The 20578-nt window shown below is 37.8% G+C and overlaps 2 protein-coding genes and 4 non-coding genes across 6 annotated transcripts; 2 read left to right on the top strand and 4 right to left on the bottom strand.

Moving 5' to 3' along the window:
• Positions 1–4107: 4107 nt before the first annotated feature.
• Positions 4108–4224, top strand: LOC133713234 (U5 spliceosomal RNA). The gene has a single exon (XR_009847904.1). It is a non-coding gene; the product is annotated as a U5 spliceosomal RNA (small nuclear RNA).
• A 311-nt stretch (positions 4225–4535) lies between these two features.
• Positions 4536–5990, bottom strand: LOC133711253 (receptor-like protein kinase ANXUR1). Its single transcript, XM_062137406.1, has one exon. It carries the CDS (start codon positions 5988–5990, stop codon positions 4536–4538), a length of 1455 nt encoding a protein of 484 aa, XP_061993390.1.
• Positions 5991–7465: 1475 nt separating this feature from the next.
• LOC133710033 (uncharacterized) lies at positions 7466–10587 on the top strand. Its single transcript, XM_062136005.1, has 13 exons — positions 7466–7624; positions 7750–7895; positions 7979–8027; positions 8126–8272; positions 8562–8698; positions 8808–8877; positions 8962–9052; positions 9179–9248; positions 9367–9462; positions 9585–9684; positions 9795–9881; positions 9966–10033; positions 10151–10587. Exons 1-13 carry the CDS (start codon positions 7570–7572, stop codon positions 10286–10288), a joined length of 1254 nt encoding a protein of 417 aa, XP_061991989.1. The 5' UTR covers positions 7466–7569; the 3' UTR covers positions 10289–10587.
• LOC133713224 (U2 spliceosomal RNA) lies at positions 10436–10630 on the bottom strand. Its single transcript, XR_009847896.1, has one exon. It is a non-coding gene; the product is annotated as a U2 spliceosomal RNA (small nuclear RNA).
• Positions 10631–11380: 750 nt separating this feature from the next.
• LOC133713235 (U5 spliceosomal RNA) lies at positions 11381–11497 on the bottom strand. Its single transcript, XR_009847906.1, has one exon. It is a non-coding gene; the product is annotated as a U5 spliceosomal RNA (small nuclear RNA).
• Positions 11498–15209: 3712 nt separating this feature from the next.
• On the bottom strand, positions 15210–15404 carry LOC133713226 (U2 spliceosomal RNA). Its single transcript, XR_009847899.1, has one exon. It is a non-coding gene; the product is annotated as a U2 spliceosomal RNA (small nuclear RNA).
• Positions 15405–20578: the final 5174 nt, after the last annotated feature.

The following is a 20578-nucleotide window of genomic DNA, read 5'->3' as shown; positions in this document are numbered from 1 at the left end:
AGTAGCCACTCAACTTTTATTTGCGTTACAGCTAGTGACTGGGTTCGAGTCTAATATCTCGTACTTATGCATATTTGAGTGTGCGGTTTATGTGCCAATTGCGCCGCCACAGCGCATCAACATGAGTCATTGCAACGAATGCATATATATATAAGTCCGCTACGTAGAACCCTTGACAGGCGATCTCTATTTCGCTGGATTTGCGAATTGTCACTTTGATGAGATAGTCTTCCCGTCGTTAGGGGGAGATTAGAACGTCAATGTTCAACAGGAACGACAGGAATTGTCGTGGTCTGTCCCCACTATGTCTCATCTTGATCCCCTAAAAGTGACGAGATTACATATACCTGCTGCAAATATGCCTGCAAGGATTGATGTCCCCACAAGAGGACATGGTGCCACCCAGAGAAGATGGGTACGGCACCACCACCATGGATGGTGGTATGGTGACGCCACAAGGTGGCATAATGGCGTCATAGGCCATGGGTTCCGGTAGAGAGCGTAGGAGACCCATAGGTTCGATGGATTCTCGCCCTAAGAAGAGAGCGAGTTTGGCACAACTTGATCCATTGATCATTGATACTCAAAATCCGTCTCATGAGAATATTTTGGATTGTGGTTATGTCCAAGAGACATCGTTGGGGGACGCCTCAATGTTAGAACCAATTCCTGAGAATATAGAAATCTCTACGAACTACACTAGTGTACATGAGGACGTCGAATTGTTGAGACCAATGACATCGAACCTTACTCCGTTGAAGAATGCCAACGTAGAGAAAATTGGCCTAAATGGAAAGATGTGATCTAGGTTGAATTGGATTCACTAACGAAGAGGAAGGATTTCGGGCCTGAGATGCCAACACCTCCTAACATAAAACCTATTGACATTAATAGGTCTTCGTTAGATAGTGTGATGAGAAAAAGATATGGTAATCTCACCTTATGGCGCAAGGTTTCTCACAACGCCCTGGAATCGACTACGAGAAGACATATTCTCTCGTAATGGATGTCATTGCACTCCACTACCTTGTCAGTTTGGTAGTTTCCAAATAACTGAACATGCAGCTTACAAATGTGGTCACTACGTATCTTTATGGGGATCTAGATACAGAATATAATGAAGGTTCTTGTGAACTTCATTTACCCAAGTCAAGTGGCTCTAGACCACGGAATCGTTGCAAACGCTCACTAAAGTGACTACTTGATTGGGAAGGGATATGATGAACTATGCCCACGCGTTTCCATGACAAGTTCCGGATTTGCAATTGTCGCGGTTTATGTTGATAAACATAATTGGAACCCTTGTGAGTTAAGGAAAACCGCTGAACACCTGAAATCCGAGTTTGAGAGGAAGGACCTTGGGAGAACACGGTTTTGTATACCGTGTCAATAGATGCTTAGGCATTTTGATAAAGTCAAAGATGCACCCCCATGGTCGTTCGTAGTCCTGGCCCTAAAAGGGATCCGTTTCGTTCCAGGGATGATGACGAAGACGTGTTAATAGCAGGAGTGCTTACTTATGTACAATAGGCGCATTATTGTACTTAGCACAATACAAGACCGGACACCTCAATTGTTATGAACTTGTTGGCTAGATATAGCCCCGCGCCAACGCAACGCCATTGGATTGGTATAAAGACAATCTTTCAATACTTACAAGGTACGATTGATATGGGCTTGTTCTATCCCTACAGAGAGAAGAAATAACGGAAGTGTGGGATCGGACTCCACAAGGCAAAACGCTACCTTCCGTGCTCCTCCTCCCCTCCATCAAAATGACAACGATGTCTTGATGGGTTTTGCTGATGGGGTATCTCTCTGACCCTCACAAAAGTCGCTCCCAAACGGGTTATGTCTTTACCATGGGAAGCACTACGATATCTTGAAGGTCTACAAAGCAGACCTTTGTTGCTACTTCCTCAAATCATGCAGAGATTATTGCTCTACATGAAGCCGTGCGAGAATGCATATGGCTAAGGTCTGTAGTTAGACACATTCGAGGATCTTGTGGTTTGAAGTCTACCACAGATGAACCTACATGCATTTATGAAGATAATGCAGCTTGTATTGAGCAAATGAAGTTAGGTTTCATCAAGGGCGACAACACCAAGCATATATCGCAGTTCTTTTACAATCAGCAACAACATTGATCACTTCTAAAGATTGAAGTGAATCAAATCCGTTCAGAGGATAATGTAGTGGACTTATTTACTAAGTCGTTACCAAAATCCACCTTCGAGAAACATGTGAAGAGCCTCGGATTGAGAAAGTTATCCGAACTCCCATGATTGTAGCAATCAGGGGGAGATGTCGTGAAAATACTAGATGGAACAAGTATTGATAAAATAATTTATCTCAATGAATTTAACTAAAGAAAGTACGATACACGACACGAGGATTTGCTAACGCAGTGTAAACCTCTCCACTGAGGAAACTTCACTGCGTGGCTTTTAACGTAGCCAACACGAAAAGAACAATCCAATATTAAACACAAGAGTTTACAGAACACAAGTAGTGTTGTTCATAACAAACACTTTCTCTTAGCAACAAATGCTAACTTGTTTTACAACCGTTCTAACTCTTAATTCAACATTCTAGACAATCAATCTTCAATCTTCCTTTCACTCAAGTGAATCACTGATCTTGAGAATGATTATGAATGATTATACAATATCACACATGAAACAAGTAAAGAGGGTTTTTAGAAAAACGATTTTAACCTAACAAGTAGTTCAATAGAAAACAGTTTATGCGGTCAAAAACCCCCAACTAAAACTTTTGTTTTAAAACCTTTTTATAAGGGAGAAAAACTCCCCCTCAATCAAATCTTTTCTTAATAATTAATTAAGATAAACATGGAAAGGTTTAAAACAGTTTTTTGAATATGCAATCGATATTTTCCTAAACAAGACTTCAAATTGATATGCATGTTAAACACCACTTTAATGCATAAGAGATTATTTATTTAATACAACGATATGCATATCAATTTAGAATTATACCAAATATGGAATGAATACACATTAAACTCAAGATCAGTGACTCGATTTGGCTTGATCTTTTCTTCAAGATCCGATCTTGTGATCTTTCTCTTTGTTTTTCTTGAAGCTCCGGTTTCCTTGTTGTAATGGGAAATCATTTGTTGAATGGCAATGTGCCAATATACTTACATGTCGACATCAGGGGGAGGCATGATGTCTACATGTTCGATCTCGAAGAGTGAAGGACGTGTTGTGCTCTTTTTGTCCTTCGACCAAGGTTATTTTTGTCCTACTGGGTTTTTGTTACCTGGCAAGGTTTTTAACGAGGCAACGATCAAAGCGTCATCACCAAGTTTGAGCGGCACAAGGGGGAGTGTTGAAGGATGTCGACATAATGTGTGCCTCCTCAAACTAGGGTTTAGAGTTGTAATAGGAAAGTGTTCTAGGTATTCAATTGTATTCGGATTCTATTCCCTTTTGTGTACCTTGTAACTCCCTATATAAATGGCTCCTATTATCAATAATAAACACAGTTACAATTCTCTACAACAATGTCTCATTAAAATTGAGAAACATTACTTTGGCAACAAAGTATAGCCCCGACAATTCTCCAAATGAGAACCAGTTCTGTTCCTGTGGAACTTCATGGTTTTTTTTTTTTTTTTTCATGCCTGATAAGTGATGTTTGTTGAGTTCTAGTCTTTTCCGAATGTCCTTACCAAGGAAGTGGTCAAAACCTCTTAATTTTCTTGTAATATGAGGCTAAGACCTCGGGAGTTATTGGTGATAAATACTTGTGACAGATTCACAAAGTACTAGCCTTTCACGCTCTGTCCTTGTACCACACTGTTGTTATTTGTCAACTTTCCCATTCCATGATGGGAAAACAAATTATGTCAAGAATCATAAACTTGCATACTCACATATTGATGATTTTTGTCTATTATGGCCATTCAGATTTGTTCTGGAATGCTGGCGGGTATTTATATGGTTTTATGCAAGTTGGATTGTCGAACTGAAACTTCAAGTAATGAGTGAGGCTATGAGTTCCACATCAAAATTGAGCAAGAGCTGTCTAAGTGTAGGTGATATAAAATAAGGCAGTTGGATTTTGGTTAAAGTATGGAGCCATGCGTTGAGCACAGAGCGAACTATTCTTTCGCCTTTTACTAAAGAATACTGTGTGCACGGCGCTTTAAGTGGCGTATAATTATTTTTGAAAGGGTGTACCTTTATGAGTACTCCCCTCAAATGTTAGTTTCAAGTGTTTGATATCAGTCAACTTTCATGGTTGAACACTAAATTTTCTTTGTATATGACATGGAAATTTTTGACACGCATAAACGAAGTTGAATCAAAGTGGGCCGGCATTACATGCTAAATCACTACCATTGCATGAATCATATCTTCATAATCAGCTGACTAGTGTGCAAAGAAACACAGATGCATGTATTTTCACGTAATTATACTGTTAAACACACTTCGTTTGTCAAAAACCATACACGAAATACAAGTATAGGACCTTGATTTGTTTTCTCAGAGTATCTTCATGTCCTAGCTTGAGTTTTCGTCGTCACCTTTCTTCGTTAGAAACTCGTTTGTGTAGCAATGTCTTACCGGCACCGGATTTTGGCCTCCCAAATTCCCACATGTGTCATTGATCTTGAAGACCTCTAAACCATTAAGCAACGAATCATAGTATTCAGGTTTCATTTCCTCATTTGGGTGCAACGCCACCCAAACCTGCTCAATTCCATTATTGCGATCATTCACATAAATCGCGTAGTCCTTGTAAACAGGAATCCCTTGCCCCGAGGAGCCGTGTCCGTGTGCTGAGGACCCGGCCCACCCGATCACATCGGCGCCTTGCTGCGCCGTGTGGTTGTTGAGAAAGATATCAAACACTCTCTGATTCGCCATTTCGAGCTCAAAGTCGCAGAAATGCAATCTCACGACGTATGTGAAATTTACATCGACGTCGAAATGCCACGTCAGATTGGTGTTGAGGTTGACGTTCGGACTCGGCCCCATTGATCTACCGGTATTGTAAACAGCTAGTGGTGCAATGTATTCGGGGACATCTCCAGGGTACTTAATGGTGACATTGCCATTTGCCTCGCCAGTGATCCCGAATTTCGTGGTGGGGGCACCGATTAAGTAACCGGAGTCCTCGTGCCACGTCCGGTTACCTCCGCCTTCGGAGTCCTCTGTCGGCGGAATAAAGTTTCCGCCGATATTGAGTCTATACATGGTTTGGACAGAGGAGTTCTGGACCTCGATGGTTTGGTCGACGAATCCGACCAAGGGCGTCGTCTTGAAAATATCCGGCATCGGAATCACCTCGATGCCATTGAGGAATGCGATTGTGTTCTCTGGTTGCTGAGATGGTGTGATTGTAATATTGAGTTTCCCGGATGTGACAGGAGTGAGTGAGAATTCTTTGACAACGTAGGCCTCTGTGAGAGCTTCGGCCGTTGTGGCGGCGCTGAAGTTGTTGAGGAGAGTGAACTCGTTTGCGACGACGGAGAAATAGGCCCTGGTTTGGTTGAGACAGTCGTTAGAGAATGGATAAAAGTGGAGTCTGATCCAGAGGCGTTTCTTGGTCGTAACTGACAAGTTGTAAGAGGATGTTGTGTTGAAGATTCGTGCGGACCCGTAGGGTTCTTCTGAGGGGATAGTAGGGTCAATTGAGTCGGCCTTTGCCGTCGATGAGTTGTCGGAACAAGCTAAGAACTTGGAGTCGGGGGCCCATTTCCGGCCTTCGGAATCTGTTACCTCCTCTGGGGAGCCACAAGATATTAAAAACAACTCAGACTCGTCTGAGTCCTTTTTCGAGTGGGAGTCTTCTTTCGAGTCCGAGCCCGAGTCTTTATCTTTTTGGTCCGAGTCCGAGTCCTTGTCCTTTTCATCTGAATCTTTTTTGTCTGAGTCTCCGGCAAGAACATGAATGGTGTTTAGTGATAAAGATAACAGAATCAGAATACATAAGATCTTTGTATTGGAGATCATAGCTGAAGGGAGAAACCCTAAGCAGGGGAAGAAGAATAAATGAGAGAAACTGAGACTTCCAGTGTTCAACTGCGGTGTTATGCTGATAGTGAAGGTGTTACAAATTCTCACATGGATATTGTTAGAAATGGTGAAAGGAGTCAGACACCAAACCGTGTTATGTTTGCAGTAGTCTATTTTTCTTTGTTCAGGGAGACCGTTAGGACAGGAGGTAGTTATTGGTTAGTTAGAGAACAACGGCAAAAAGAGAGAAAAAGCTAAATGCTTTCTGGCTCGGCGTTTCTTTAGGTGTTTATTTTTTCTATGTTTAGGCAACCATTGACGCTACAGAGTGAAGACCCAGTCTCTGTAGTTGTAATAAATTAGTAGTAATCTTTGTTACGAATGTACTTGTAGTTTTCCACTTAGGACTAAAATACTTAACTGATAATATTTGGTCGACTAAACTCCCAAGACTAGGGAACATGAGGTGTCTGAGTGAGCAAGGGTTCTGACTTCATCGATTTCCTCCACAAGTGGAACAGAGGTTGGCATGAACAACTTTGGCGATTGTTGGTTGTTGTGTATATCCTTGATGTAGAAGCTTTCACATGGTTGCACCGGTTCATGCTGGTCCGGGTCTGGCCTGAACCCACCGGGATCCAAATGAAATGGATCGAAGTGGCCAACTGGTAGAGGGAGGCTACTGAATGAAAGCTATATATGACGAACCTAATACATTAAAATCGAGAAAGGTTAATGTTAACCTATTTGGGAGTCTCCGGATAATCGGATATACACTTATTTTCTTCTATCCGAAGCATTTTGAAGCTTATTACGTCATTCCCGTCTCTGAGTGTCTGAGAGTATTATTTTGGAGACTCGTTTAGCACAAAACTTCAACCCTTTTATTCAATTCTTAACTCAACTATTGCTTCTTTTTTGAACGATATTTGTCAGCATGGATGATTCGTTAATTCTGGTAGCTTTGTGTCTATAACGTCACCCCAATGTGTTTGAACTCACACCTAATGTCTATCTAAAATATCAAGTTCAAATATTGAGGAGATTGAATTCAAGAGTCTGAACGTCATGGTATTTTGAATAGTCTTAAATTAAAAAGTTGAAGGAAGGGAGGTGAGTTATCATGTATACAGTGATGATCACAACTTTACAACGTCATCAGGTAATTAAGAATTTATGATCACTCAGTCTTAGATTTAATTATTAAATATTTTTATAAAAAAGTTAATCTCAATCCTTGAAATTAAAACAAAAGGTGAGTGATCACAAAATTCTTGATCACTTGTGATTGTGAACATTATTGATCTTGTGTAATAGTTTAATAGCTGGATATGTAAAGTTTACATTTCTCTTATTTCAATAGGAAGATGCGTAATACTTGGACATGTAACTATTGTTTATTGGGCTAGGCAGGTCTTGGACCCTTTTGTATTTAGTTTTGCGGTTCAATTTTAGGAAAAGCCCAGTTGTTACTTACTGGAATTAATAGCAGGGTTGTTTGGATAATTTCCTAACCGCCAAATTCTGCTGTTAATGGATATCTCTGAACCTGGTTTTTTGAGAATCTCAATTTGAGATGGCACTGAGCTTCTTCTCCTGTTGTGCTTCAATTGCTCCTCAACAACATCAAGGTTTCTTCTTCTTCTCCTCACTTCTCTCTCTGGCTTCTGTCTGATCAAAAAGCTTTACCTTTAACTGCTTCAAATTCCCATTCTTCATCTTCTTGAGAGTTCTTTAATTGTGTTAAAACTTTCAGCAAAACTGAACCTTGGAGCCAACAAAGCCCTTGAAGAGGTAAGGAGCCTCATAAAAACTGTTGGGGTTCCATCAGTTGCGTCCTCTCCAGTAAAATCACTTCAAAATGGCAACTGGGTCAAGCTCATATGCGGCGCGAGCTTCGAGGTAATGGGTACAACAACAATGATCCTTAAGCTTATATGGCAACTACCTCACGCTAACTAACTTTTCTCTGTCTTCTTCTCTAGGATGTAGTTGATGTAAGGAATCTCTCCCTAGTTTACACTCTTGCAGGAGGTAGTTAAAAACTCTAGTTAGGATTAGAAACTTTGTTAACTGAACTGTTCAGTGTTGGTTGAGCGAGTGAGTGAGCTTATTGATTGTTGTTGTTGCAGTGGATTGCATAGACTGTGCAGCAGATGTGTCGGTGGTGAGCGCGGTAAATGAGGGGATTGATGCAGCATTGGAGATTTTCCCTCTTCCAAGGCCTTGGGTGATGATCAGTGTGAATGATGATGAGGATCTTCACTTTCGAAAAGCTGGTGATTGAGTGCCTCCTCCTTTACTTACTTTGTTTAGCATAATAAGCATTGAAATGAGTTGACATATTCCATTTCTCTTGGTGAAATTTGCATTAGCTTTATGTGGTTCATGTTTTAACATTATTATTGACATAAGTTTGTGATCTAAAATCTCAAGGTGAGGTGCCTCAGGCCTCAGCTATCAGTAATTCTGCTTGAACAGAATACTTTCTTGGGTTCCTTTCAGTTACCAACAATTTTGGTTAAGGCTAACTAAAACTGAATTGAGTAACATCTCAATTGCAAACAGAATTTGATCCAGAGGATTGTCCACTTGACTGTTCAAGGCCTTGTGAGAGAGTATGTCCTGCTGATGCAATATCCTTTGAGGCTGGAAGATCAATTACACAATTCTCTTATGCCACCAAAACACCTGCCTTTTTAAAGGTTCTGTTTTTCTCTTTGGAGCATATTTTTGTTATGAAACTTCCAAGTCTACATGGTGTTCGCCTATTCATCAAGGATGACCTTCTGAAACTGTTAATTAAATATGCAGGCCGGAGTTCTAACTGAGCGCTGCTATGGCTGTGGCCGCTGCATTCCAGTCTGCCCATACGATAAAATAAGTATATACATCTACTGTATACATTGTAGCTGCCTTTATCGTGTCTAGATTGGTCCCTTTTAACGAAACTATGAAATTGATATAGGTGTGAGCACATACATAAGAGATGCTACTGCAACCTCTGAACTTCTCAAAAGAAATGATGTTGATGCTATAGAGATTCATACAAGTGGAAGGTACAGTATCTTGATCATTAAAATAAGCTTAGTACTTGTATCTAATTGAGGGAAGAACTCTTACAATTTTCATGGGAGAATACAAGTGTTTGGCTATCACTCTGTACTAAGCCTCAGTTTCTGTAGGCAGATTGCTCCATTCAAAGAACTTTGGGATGGTTTGGGAGATTCAATCAAACATCTCAGACTAGCAGCAGTATGTGTCCCACCTATCTCTGCTGTTTACTAATTCACTGGGATTATTCAGGTGTACTACTAAACGGGAATCTAATAGAATATCTTGGGAGGTTTGATATAGTTGTTATCATTTTCAGGTTAGTTTACCTGATCTTGGAGAGTCAACCGTATCAACAATGAAGGCTATGTACTCAATTATGGAACCGGATTTATGTTGCTTCAATTTATGGCAGGTGTGCTTCCTATTACTTAACAGTTAATATGAATGCTCTCAAGTATTATCACACGATATCATCAAACATAAGTTAGTAATTTTTCTGGCATTCTACCTTTATGAACTACCTCTAATCTGAAGTTGGATGGCCGCCCCATGAGCGGAGATATTGGTCGAGGTGCCACAAGAGAATCAATTGCTTTTGCTCTTCGTTTGGCTGCTATAAAAGAAAGGCCTCATGGTTTGTATAGACGATTTTCCATGCTTTTTGAGAATATCATTGTTGTTTTCCAGCCTTGGTACACAAACTTTTTTTTTTTTTTTTTAATCCGCTGGTGATTAACATGGCAGGTTTTCTTCAATTAGCGGGTGGCACCAATGCTCACACAGTTGATGGGTTGAGGAAAGTCGGACTTTTTCAAGCGACATCCTTGCCAAGTAACTTTCTCCCATTTATTAGGTTCAAGTACTCCTTTTTCACCATTTGTTATATATTCCTCATATCTTCCTAACTTCTGGTAGAGAACCCGAGGGATGAAAACTCGACAGCTATGATTGGTGGTGTTGCTTATGGTGGCTATGCACGAAAGGTCATTCTCCAACTATCTACTTTCTTAGCATCATACAATTTCTTTCACTTCTGTTTGAAGGCTTTGGCATAAATTTGCTTGACTAAGAGGAACAGCATGCTTGTCATATATGTCCAGATTGTTGGAAGAATCCTGAGTTCTATGCAATCACAACACGGCATTACTGGGATTGAGGATTATCCAGAGCATCTCCTTCAAGCACTTAGAGAGGCCCTAGCTTTAGTTGGAAAACTCAAATGTTACCGGTCCATTTAGATACATGTGCAGTAGCATCGTCTTCAGAAACCTGGAGAGAAGTATGGGATGCAACTGTTTGATCAACATACTTCTAGATTCTGTACAAGATTGATCAACAAACCACAACATGCTTCTGAGTATTATTAATGTTTTTACATATATTTGGTAGGGTGCGCCAAGCTTTGCTATATTGCAACGCAAAGATGACAATTGTGAGCCCCAATAGCAAGCTATTGTAGTGGGCTCGCCCCTTGAAAAAATTAATTTAATATCGTGTGAACCATTGGTTCACATATCAGATATTAAACTGATAAGAACAGATACTACACTTGATCTTAGCCAAAAGGCCGAGAAAGGTATGCTTTGTTTAACCAAGTTCTTCTCTTTTTATAGAACCACTCAAACCCTCCTTCTGCCAGTAACCGATGTGACACTGCTCGCATTATACAAACAACAAAAGTCTAGGAGTGCCGAACTTGAAAGTCTTTTCTAAAATGTATTTGTGAATTGTGATTAATATTAACACCAAACTAACCCAAGCCCTAGCATTGAATTACCCAGTAGTCTACCCGTTCTTAGATTTTTAATCCAGGGCTGTTGGATTTGTAAAGAAGGAGATTTGTAACCATAAAAAGCCCACTGACACAAACTTTGGGCAGATCTCACTTGTGAATGCCTTCAACAAATGACGGGGGATGTAGTGCAGGTTTTATATATTCAGGAACATTAACATATCATATTCAAAGAACGCTAGCAATTCGTATGGTATAGATAGTTACTTAACTAGGCCATATATAGCATCTAAAATCAAATTCACGTTTGCACTTGAACATTGTACAACAACTTCCACTGCTTCAAGTACAAACTCTATTCATCAAAAACCTCCATCAATTATGACCTAGAGGCAAACTTAACTAGATTGTGTACACTGCTTGCATGATACACAGCAAATGGAGATGACTGTCTCATATGCTGCACTTGTTTGCTTTGGAACATCACATTTGGACATGTTTGAAACTGGAACCCGAGGTTAAATTTTAAACATGGTAAATTGTTACCTGTATTTTATGGAGAACCCGGCACCAAACATTCGTAAACTAGAATTTGAGGGGCACCCACAGAGGTGCACCCTTTCAAAAATAGGCGTATGCCACTTAAAGCGCCGCTCACACGGTATTCTTTAGTAAAAGGCGAAAGAATAGTTCGCTCTATGCTCAACGCATGGCTCCGTGGGTTTTACAGAAATCAGCTTCTTGTTTTATAACACTCACACTAGATATACATTGCTCTTCTCTGATGTGGGACTCGAAGTGTGGTCTTGGTCATAATTTTTTTATTTTTTTATTTTATTAAACCCCACCTCCTCCCTAGGGGTCGTCAACGGGCCGGGCCTTGCTATATTTTTAAATAATAGCGGGCCGGGCTTTATTAAAAATAGACGGATCCAAGCCCGTCCATATAAAGCGGGCTTTGCGGGCTTGGCCTTGCGGGCTTTTTTGGGCCGGGCCTTGCGGATTTTATGTATAAATAAATATTTAAAGACACAAATTTTTTTTTTTTAATCAAGCTTTGGAAATTCATTGGATAATGATCAAATACAATCAAAGATAACATATCTATAATTCTATATTGTACCAAAAAAAAATCTTTTTTTGAGGAGATACCAAAAAAAAATCTTTATTTATATATAGATACTAATTTATTGATAAATAAATTTTTAAAGGCACTAATTTTTTATAAATCTATATTTATACATCATACACTCCAAAGAGCAACATATAGCAATTCAAAGAAAATGAGAAAACTGACCGTTGGATGTGATTATTACAATAAAATAAGAGTGTGGTTAAAAATTTAGTCAATTTCACCATAGTTTCAAACCCGATCGGATTGGTCAACTGTAGTCACTTGCATGTTTTCTTGGTTGACCGATGGCGTGATGAACGCAAAACTTGCTTATTTTTTTACATCACGTTTGTAAATATTTCATCGATGGATGTGTGTGGACATAAGATAAAAATTTCAATTTTTAATTACAAATACGTTGGCCTATACTAATTTGTCTCCTAAAGTTGTATGACTTATACATTGCATTTAAATTGTTGAGGTCCATTCTAAAACAACCGTGAAGTGGAAGATGAATTTGGAGAAATCAACCGCTCGATTGAGAGATTGTAATATTTTATGGTGGTTGTAAAAATCTAGCCAATTTGGTTATCGTTTCGAATTCGATCAACTAGGTCAAACGTAGTTACTCTTATAAATCTATATTTATATATCATACACTCCAAAGAGCAACCCCCATCAATTCAAAGAAAATGAAAAAACCGACCGTTGGATGAGTTTATTACAATAAATTATGAGTGTGATAAAAAATTTAGCCAATTTCACCATATTTTCGAATTCGATCGGATTGGTCAACCGTGGTCACTTATATGTTTTCTTGGTTGACCGATGGCGTGACAACCGCGAAACGTGCTTATTTTTTCACATCACTTTTGTATATATTCCATCGATGGATGTGCATGGACATAAGATAAAAAAAATTAATTTTAATTACAAACACATTGGCCTATACCAATTTTCTTCCTAAAGTTGTATGACTTATACATTGCATTTAAATTGTTGAGGTCCATTCTAAAACAACCATGAAGTGGAAGATGATTTTGGAGAAACCAACTGCTCGATTGAGAGATTGTAATATTTTATGGTGGTTGTAAAAAATATAACCAATTTGGTTTTCGTTTCGAATTCGATCAACTAGGTCAAACCTAGTTACTATTCTAAACCTATATTTATATATCACACGCTCCAAAGAGCAACCCCTATCAATTCAAAGAAAATGGGAAAACCGACCGTTGGATGTGATTATTACAATAAATTATGAGTGTGGTTAAAAATTTAGTCAATTTCACCATAGTTTCGAACTCGATCGGATTAGTCAACTATAGTCACTTGCATGTTTTCTTGGTTGACCGATGGCGTGATGAATGCAAAACTTGTTTATTTTTTTACATCACGCTTGTAAATAATTCATCGATGGATGTGTGTGGACATAAGATAAAAATTTCAATTTTTAATTACAAATACGTTGGCCTATACTAATTTGTCTCCTAAAGTTGTATGACTTATACATTGCATTTAAATTGTTGAGGTCCATTCTAAAACAACCATGAAGTGGAAGATGAATTTGGAGAAACCAACCGCTCGATTGAGAGATTGTAATATTTTATGGTGGTTGTAAAAAATCTAGCAAATTTGGTTATCGTTTCGAATTCGATCAACTAGGTCAAACGTAGTTACTCTTATAAACCTATATTTATATATCATACACTCCTAAGAGCAACCCCTATCAATTCAAAGAAAATGGAAAAACCGACCGTTTGATGAGTTTATTACAATAAATTTTGAGTGTGGTAAAAAATTTAGCCAATTTCACCATATTTTCGAATCCGATCGAATTGGTCAACCGATATTTAGAATATATATATATATATATATATCGATCGAATTGGTCAACCGATATTTAGAATATATATATATATATATATATATATATATATATATATATATATATATATATATATATATATATAAGAAGCCGTTCGAGAGCGGACGTCCGCAACCCAGAAAAAGTGCGGACGTCGCTCCTCCGGCCTCGATCGAGCGGCGACGGCGCGGCGCGGCTTGCCGGAGGGACGCTGGGGGTCGTGCGGAGGGGTCTGCGGTCCGGTGGAGTCGCCGGCGATGGTTATGCGGTGCTGCACAGAACCTGCAACTGCAGGTGAGGTGGCTGCCCAGAAACCGGCAAGCCCGACCTCCTCCGACCTCGAACGCCGCCCAGAAGAGGTCTGGGACGCCTCCTGCCTCCCTCCGGCCAGCCTCGCGCCGCCGCTGCCGCCTGGAAGCCGCTGCTGCATCGACGTCCGCACTTTAGCGAAAGTGCGGACGTCCGCTCCTGATCGGGCCTCATATATATATATGCACATATTTTACCTCATATATATATATGCACATATTTTATATAGAAGTATAAGAACTTCCACACACACACACACACACACACACACATATATATATATATATATATATATCTCTATATATATATAAACACACACACACATACATGATATATTGATATATATATATATTTATAAACACACACACATATATAGATATATCTATATAACACACACACACACACATATATATATAAACACACACAAATATATATCTATATGTGTGTATATATATATTTATAAACACACACACACATATCTACATATATATATATATATATATATATATATATATATATATAATATTTTACGGGCTTTTACGGGCCGGGCCTAGCGGGCTTTTGCGGGCTTTTTGCGGGCCGACCCACTACCCACCCGAGGCGGGCTTTTTAACGGGCCGGGCCGGGCTTTTAGCCCTCAGGGCCGGCGGGCCTCCATCGGCCCACTTGATCCGCGAGCTTTTTGATGAGGCCTACTCCTCCCCACTCTTGATGGGGCTCAAGTCTTGGTCATAATTTAAGTACGACAGTTAACACTTAACAGCATTATTACTCACTTTTCAAAACCTTCCTTTGAGACTTGATAGATAAAAATAGCGATCATAATTTTATCTTGCCAATCCCACATTGTTTCCTCTGGTCTTCAAAGCTCAAACTACTACCAAGAAAGAAGTCTCGCCCATCGGAGACAGGCACCTAACCAGTCGGCTGTATAGTGTGTTAGAACAATCATGTCTGAATATTATTCTGGATGCTGATGGAGAGCCCCTCGCCACATAAGCTTAAAACTTAAAAGGAGGCTTAATAGTCAGTATGATTCCTCATTCATGTAAACCACTAAAATAACCGGTCACTGCCTTGCGGTTGTTTGGAGAATTACGTTAAGTTTAGTTATGGTACAACAATATTCAATTAGATTTGGTAGGGTGCGTCAAGCTTTGCTATAGTGCAACACAAAGATGACACTTGTGAGCCCCAATAACAAGCTATTGTAGTGGACTCATCCCTTAAAAAAATTAATTTAATATCATGTGAACCATTGATTCACGTATCAGATATTAAACTGATAAGAACAGATACTACACTTGATCTTAGCCAAAAGGCCGAGAAAGGTATGCTTTTATCATTGTTGGAGTGCTTCTTTTATACCAGTTCTCTTCCCGTACTCCTTTCAAGTTAGCGATGTGGGAATATGTTTGTGTTTTGCTTTTTATTTATTTTTATTTTTTTTTCCTTCCCGGCCACAAACTCACATTAAAACATTTATTTTTTAATGTGATCATCCCCTACTACATCGATATGAGCAGCTCCAGATGACCTTTACTAGATAAACAATAATCAACAGATTTTCTGAACTTCGTTTGGTGGCACATTCAAAGAAAAAAAAAACCCAGGAACGGGAAAGCCGAAAACTACCATAACTAATCCTTCATGCTCAATCCCAGAGGACCTTTGCTCATATATGTATTAGCCACTAAACATTCTCATCAAACATGGAAGAGACTAGCTTCAACTAATGAGTCTTAACTCCGTAGTCTTTAGTCCCTCAGTCTTTCAGCTCATATTGATTGGGATGTTGATAGAGAACTCATCATTGGATTTGTTGGGTACGTGGCCAAAAACTGTGGTGAAGATAGGGTGAAGAAAGAAGAGGCAAATACAGATACCGGAAATCATCCGTTGATATAGATTTCGGTTCAAGAACGTATCGGAATGGAATCCCTAAACAGCAAGTTTAGGCTTCCGAATCACAAAGGAAGTGAAATTCAGAGGCACAAAAAGAAATCGAGATCATGTTGCTCTCGAAAAACAACAAAACAAAAGGGAAGTGATCGGGTATATTTGGGTCTCCACTACATATAGCTAATAATGGTGCTGAGAACATTGTAATGTTGTTACGCCTTCAGTGATATATAGAGTATACTGTAGGGTCCACTTTGAGCACACCATCTTTGTACAGTATGTGCTATTTTGCGCGTTGAAAATGATTAGATCGTGCAGTGTAAGGTATTAACAAATGGAGCCTTGAAAATTTCTGGGTTATTAGACTGTCACCGTAGTAGTTGATTTATACTTTCGGCTTGAAAATTGATATACAATATTCCCCCTAAATATCTGTTCAATTTTTTTTTTCTGGCCAACTAGTTTCTTCATGGGGTATTCCAATTTGGACTTGAACTTGGATTAACCAATTTTTTTTATTCTCTATTTTTTTTTTTTTTTCCGAAATAATGTAGACTGATGTGAATACATGGGATATAAGTATACAAAACTTTAGGCCGGCTGCTTATAATAATGGTCTGCTATCCACTAACTAAGATTAACCAGTTATGTGAAAACAATTATCCTAACAATGTGTAGATTGTTTTTCTACACATAAAATTGTTAAATAAGTGAATAATTCCTTTGATGTATTTTATCTTTAGAATGAAAACCATGGATTAGGCAATTAGAAGCAGGAATCGAGGCAAACAAAATAAATTCGGGTATGAGTTTCATCATCCCTGGTTTCACGAAAGGAAGAAAATTCATGAACTTACCACTATGTTAAACAAATGAAGCTACTACACTTAGGAGCCAAACTGCAGTGAGCTGCTTGATTTGGAGTGAGCTCTGCTCGATTTTGCTGTATATGCTGACATGAAAGATTTCTCTATATCAATATAATCAGTGAGAAGATTACGAGTATAATATTCTCTCTGATAATATTACCTAGCTTCATGACCATATAATCATATATAATTTATATATGTAGACCGTCTTTTGGCGTTGTGAGGAAAACAATGTTAAAGATCCCGATGCATGAACTCTTAAAAATAAAAAACAACTGTACCAATTAAACAACACTATTATCGACTATCTGGCTTATAATGTTGCATTAGAAAATTAGCAAATAGCGTATACTATACTAGTGTGGTTTGTCAATTAGTGATTTTTGTACCCTAGCAAAGATATCTAAAGCTTTTCTTCTCATAGATTTAATCTTAATTATTGCAATTGAAATGCTTCACACACGATAGGTAAGGAAACATGAGTCCAAACTCCATGTGTATAAGTCTGGTCAATCCTGAGGGGCTGCAAATAGTTTAATATCACACTAGCTATAGTAGTGTTGTATAAACAAGAAAACAAATGAAACTTAGATGTGAACTACTTGAAATATATAAAATTCAAGTGAGAATCGACTATGATGAGGGAACACCAATTGGGAATTCAACTCCATGAAAAACAAGTAGAGGAATTTGATACGTGCGTACTTGGTTTGAGTCAAAATTGTCATTCTGACTTGTTTAGTCGTATAATGAGTGGGAGACCTAGTGCGTGTGGCATGGTTGGCTGTGACGTAAATATCTATGCAAGAGTAGCAAGAAATGTACATAATTAATGTTTAGATCATTTGTCAAAGCTTTGGTTATCTCATGGCCAATGAGAAGCATTACCCTAGTTTTGAACAAGGCTGACTTTAAGATTTTGAGATGAACCAGAAAAATAGAGTAATCAACTGTATGTCTAGTTTGTACATGTGCACGTACCATACTATCATTGATATACAAAAAACTATAGACTTTAGAGATTAAAGGCCGAGATTGTCTCCTCATGAGTCTTCAAAACCCGTTTTCATTGCGAAAATATAATTTAAACATCATGAGGACAATATTCATTTCGTAATACTTGGTTTTAAAATTACTATAGTTAGATAAATGTGATGAAGGTAGATGTGTATGCACTCGTTACACCTTAAAATATCTTTTTGAACCAAAAGCAATAGAATCTACAGTTACTTGTGAACTATGTGCTCACATTTCTCACCTATTTGATGACAAACATATTTAAACTCTCATAATTGACGAGCAGTGTATATTTAAGAAGTGATGATGATCTCGCTTCGTTGAGTATTATTGATTTGGGGTGCGTTTTTAAGCTTCAAATCAACAACAACTAGTAAGAAGCGGCTAGTATCATCTCATATATCTTCCATCTATATGTACTGTCTTACTATATACAATTATACATTAGGCTTTGTTTCTCAATTTTCGTGAAAACTTTTTACTTTTATTTGTTTTTGTTACCTCAATTTAGATTTAGCTTTCTCTATTACAGGATTCAAGCATATATTGGATCCATATATATAGGAGAGCATTTCACAAATGGTCACTCAACTATAACTCATTCGATACTTTGGTCACTCAATTCAAATATATCACTTTGATCACTCAACTTTTACTCTGTCAATCACTTTAGTCACCGAATTAGTATTTTGTCTCACGTTAGTCATTTCTCCCAACCATCTCAATTTAGATTTCTCAATTTTTCACGATTGGATGGGCGAAATATCCTTGATATTGTGGCAAATAAATAAAGTTTTTTTTTTAATGAAAAAAATTAACGGAGTGATTAAAGTGAATAACAGAGTTAAAGTTGAGTGACCAAAGTGATATATTTAAAAAGTAAGTGACCAAAGTGTCAAACAGGTAATAGTTGAGTGATCATTTGTGATATTCTACCTATATATAGATTCATCTATCTTAGTTCTACCTTTATGCATATTTGCATACCAACTAATGAAAATGCTCACTGTTTAGCTTGTTTTTTTGTTTTTTTTGTTTTGAGAAAGTGAATTGCATTAAAAAGCAATCTGGATAGTTACATCAGAAATAAGTACATTGGAGAGCCATTGTGGCCCTTCCTCAACCCAAACTTGAAATGCAGGAAACAAAAGCGCTTTTTTGGCTATACTATGCTACCTAATTACATTTCCTAAGGCTATATGTACATATTACTGAAGAGAAGAAATTGAAAAGATTTCGCACTTCTTCAACTAAAGCACCTTCAATCGACAAATCAACATCAGTAGCATTCAAAGCATTGATTACTCCTAAAGCATCGATTACTCCTAAATCATCCATCTCTAAAATGATATGTGTTGATTGAAAACCTACCTAGATAATAGTTTAAAGCCCAACACCGATGCATATAATTTCGTAGCTTTGATAGAGTCATCTCAATTTTTTGTTTTTTCGTGTATTTCAGACTCTAACCTAGCAAAAACATGACTTATAAAGATGAAAATTATATCCTTAAATATAAAATACAAATGCGGGAGAGAAATATAATGCTTATAAGGATATTACGAACATACCCTTCAGTTGAAATAAAAGAACCAAAATGATCATTCATAAGACCATTATGATTTTTCAGGTGGGAAATTAGTGGATTGTGCATTACAATTTACAAAAGAGAACTGACCATGTCATTGTCTTGTTTTTAATTTTTTAATTTTTTTTATTAGAATTTGTCATTTTCTTAGCTTTTTCGAACTATACTACATTTGTACTTTAGACATATTTGTTGTCATTATCATAATTAAGTCGAATTCAGAATTTTTCACTTATAAAAAGAAGATTATTTTTTTTTATCTCTCATAATTGAGTGTTAAATTTAAATAGAGCTAATATAATCCAGTGTTAAAAATCAAACGAATAGACGTCACGGCGTCCACTAGCATATTGATCGTTTGATTTCTTTAATTACAGGAAGGATATATGCATGATTGGCAGTTGGTGTGGAATCTCATAATCTCATGCAAACGATTGACATAGCCGAAATATTGTAGGAGCTGAAATTTGACTAGGTTTCAGGACCCAAAAACAAAGATTATCTTGCATCTACTCATTCTACTGTATCTAAATATTAGAATAAAATGAAAAAAAAAACAGTAAAAATATAAAGATGATACAAACCAACATGTGTTAAGCTTAAGCTTGGAGCCTTGGAGATATAGTTTTTTTCTCTAGTTGTTTTCATTAGGGACCAATTGGATTTTAGAGGCCACCCCTCTTTGACTATGCTACAAACAAACCAAATTGTTTTATTGTTTATTTACTTTTTAAAATTGAGGTTTTGTTAAATTTAACTTCATTCTCATATTATTATTAGAAAAACGATCATATAATATGCCAATACGGAGATATAAGGCCGATATAATATGAAATTCTTTTGTTCGGATACAATTTATGAGCCAAGTAATAGGCAACATGGAGATATGCTGATACATTGCAGAAAATTTTTGTCAGATACAATTCCTAAGCCAAATGGACCCATACATATTCTTCCTTTAAAGGAGTATCTAAATACAAAGAAAAAGAAAAGAAAAATCTTAAATTCAACTTAATGTGGAGAACCAGCCTCCAAAATTCTCCCTGAGCTTCCCTTTTTACCCCTACTGAATATCAGTGTCACTGAGTTGGCTGAAGAGACCAATTTTAAGACACTTGGATAAAAAATGAAGT

Source organism: Rosa rugosa, chromosome 5, assembly GCF_958449725.1.
Source record: "Rosa rugosa chromosome 5, drRosRugo1.1, whole genome shotgun sequence".
Lineage (NCBI taxonomy): Eukaryota > Viridiplantae > Streptophyta > Magnoliopsida > Rosales > Rosaceae > Rosa > Rosa rugosa.
The sequence above is the reverse complement of the archived record's forward strand: the minus strand, read 5'-3'. Positions and strand labels throughout refer to the sequence as shown.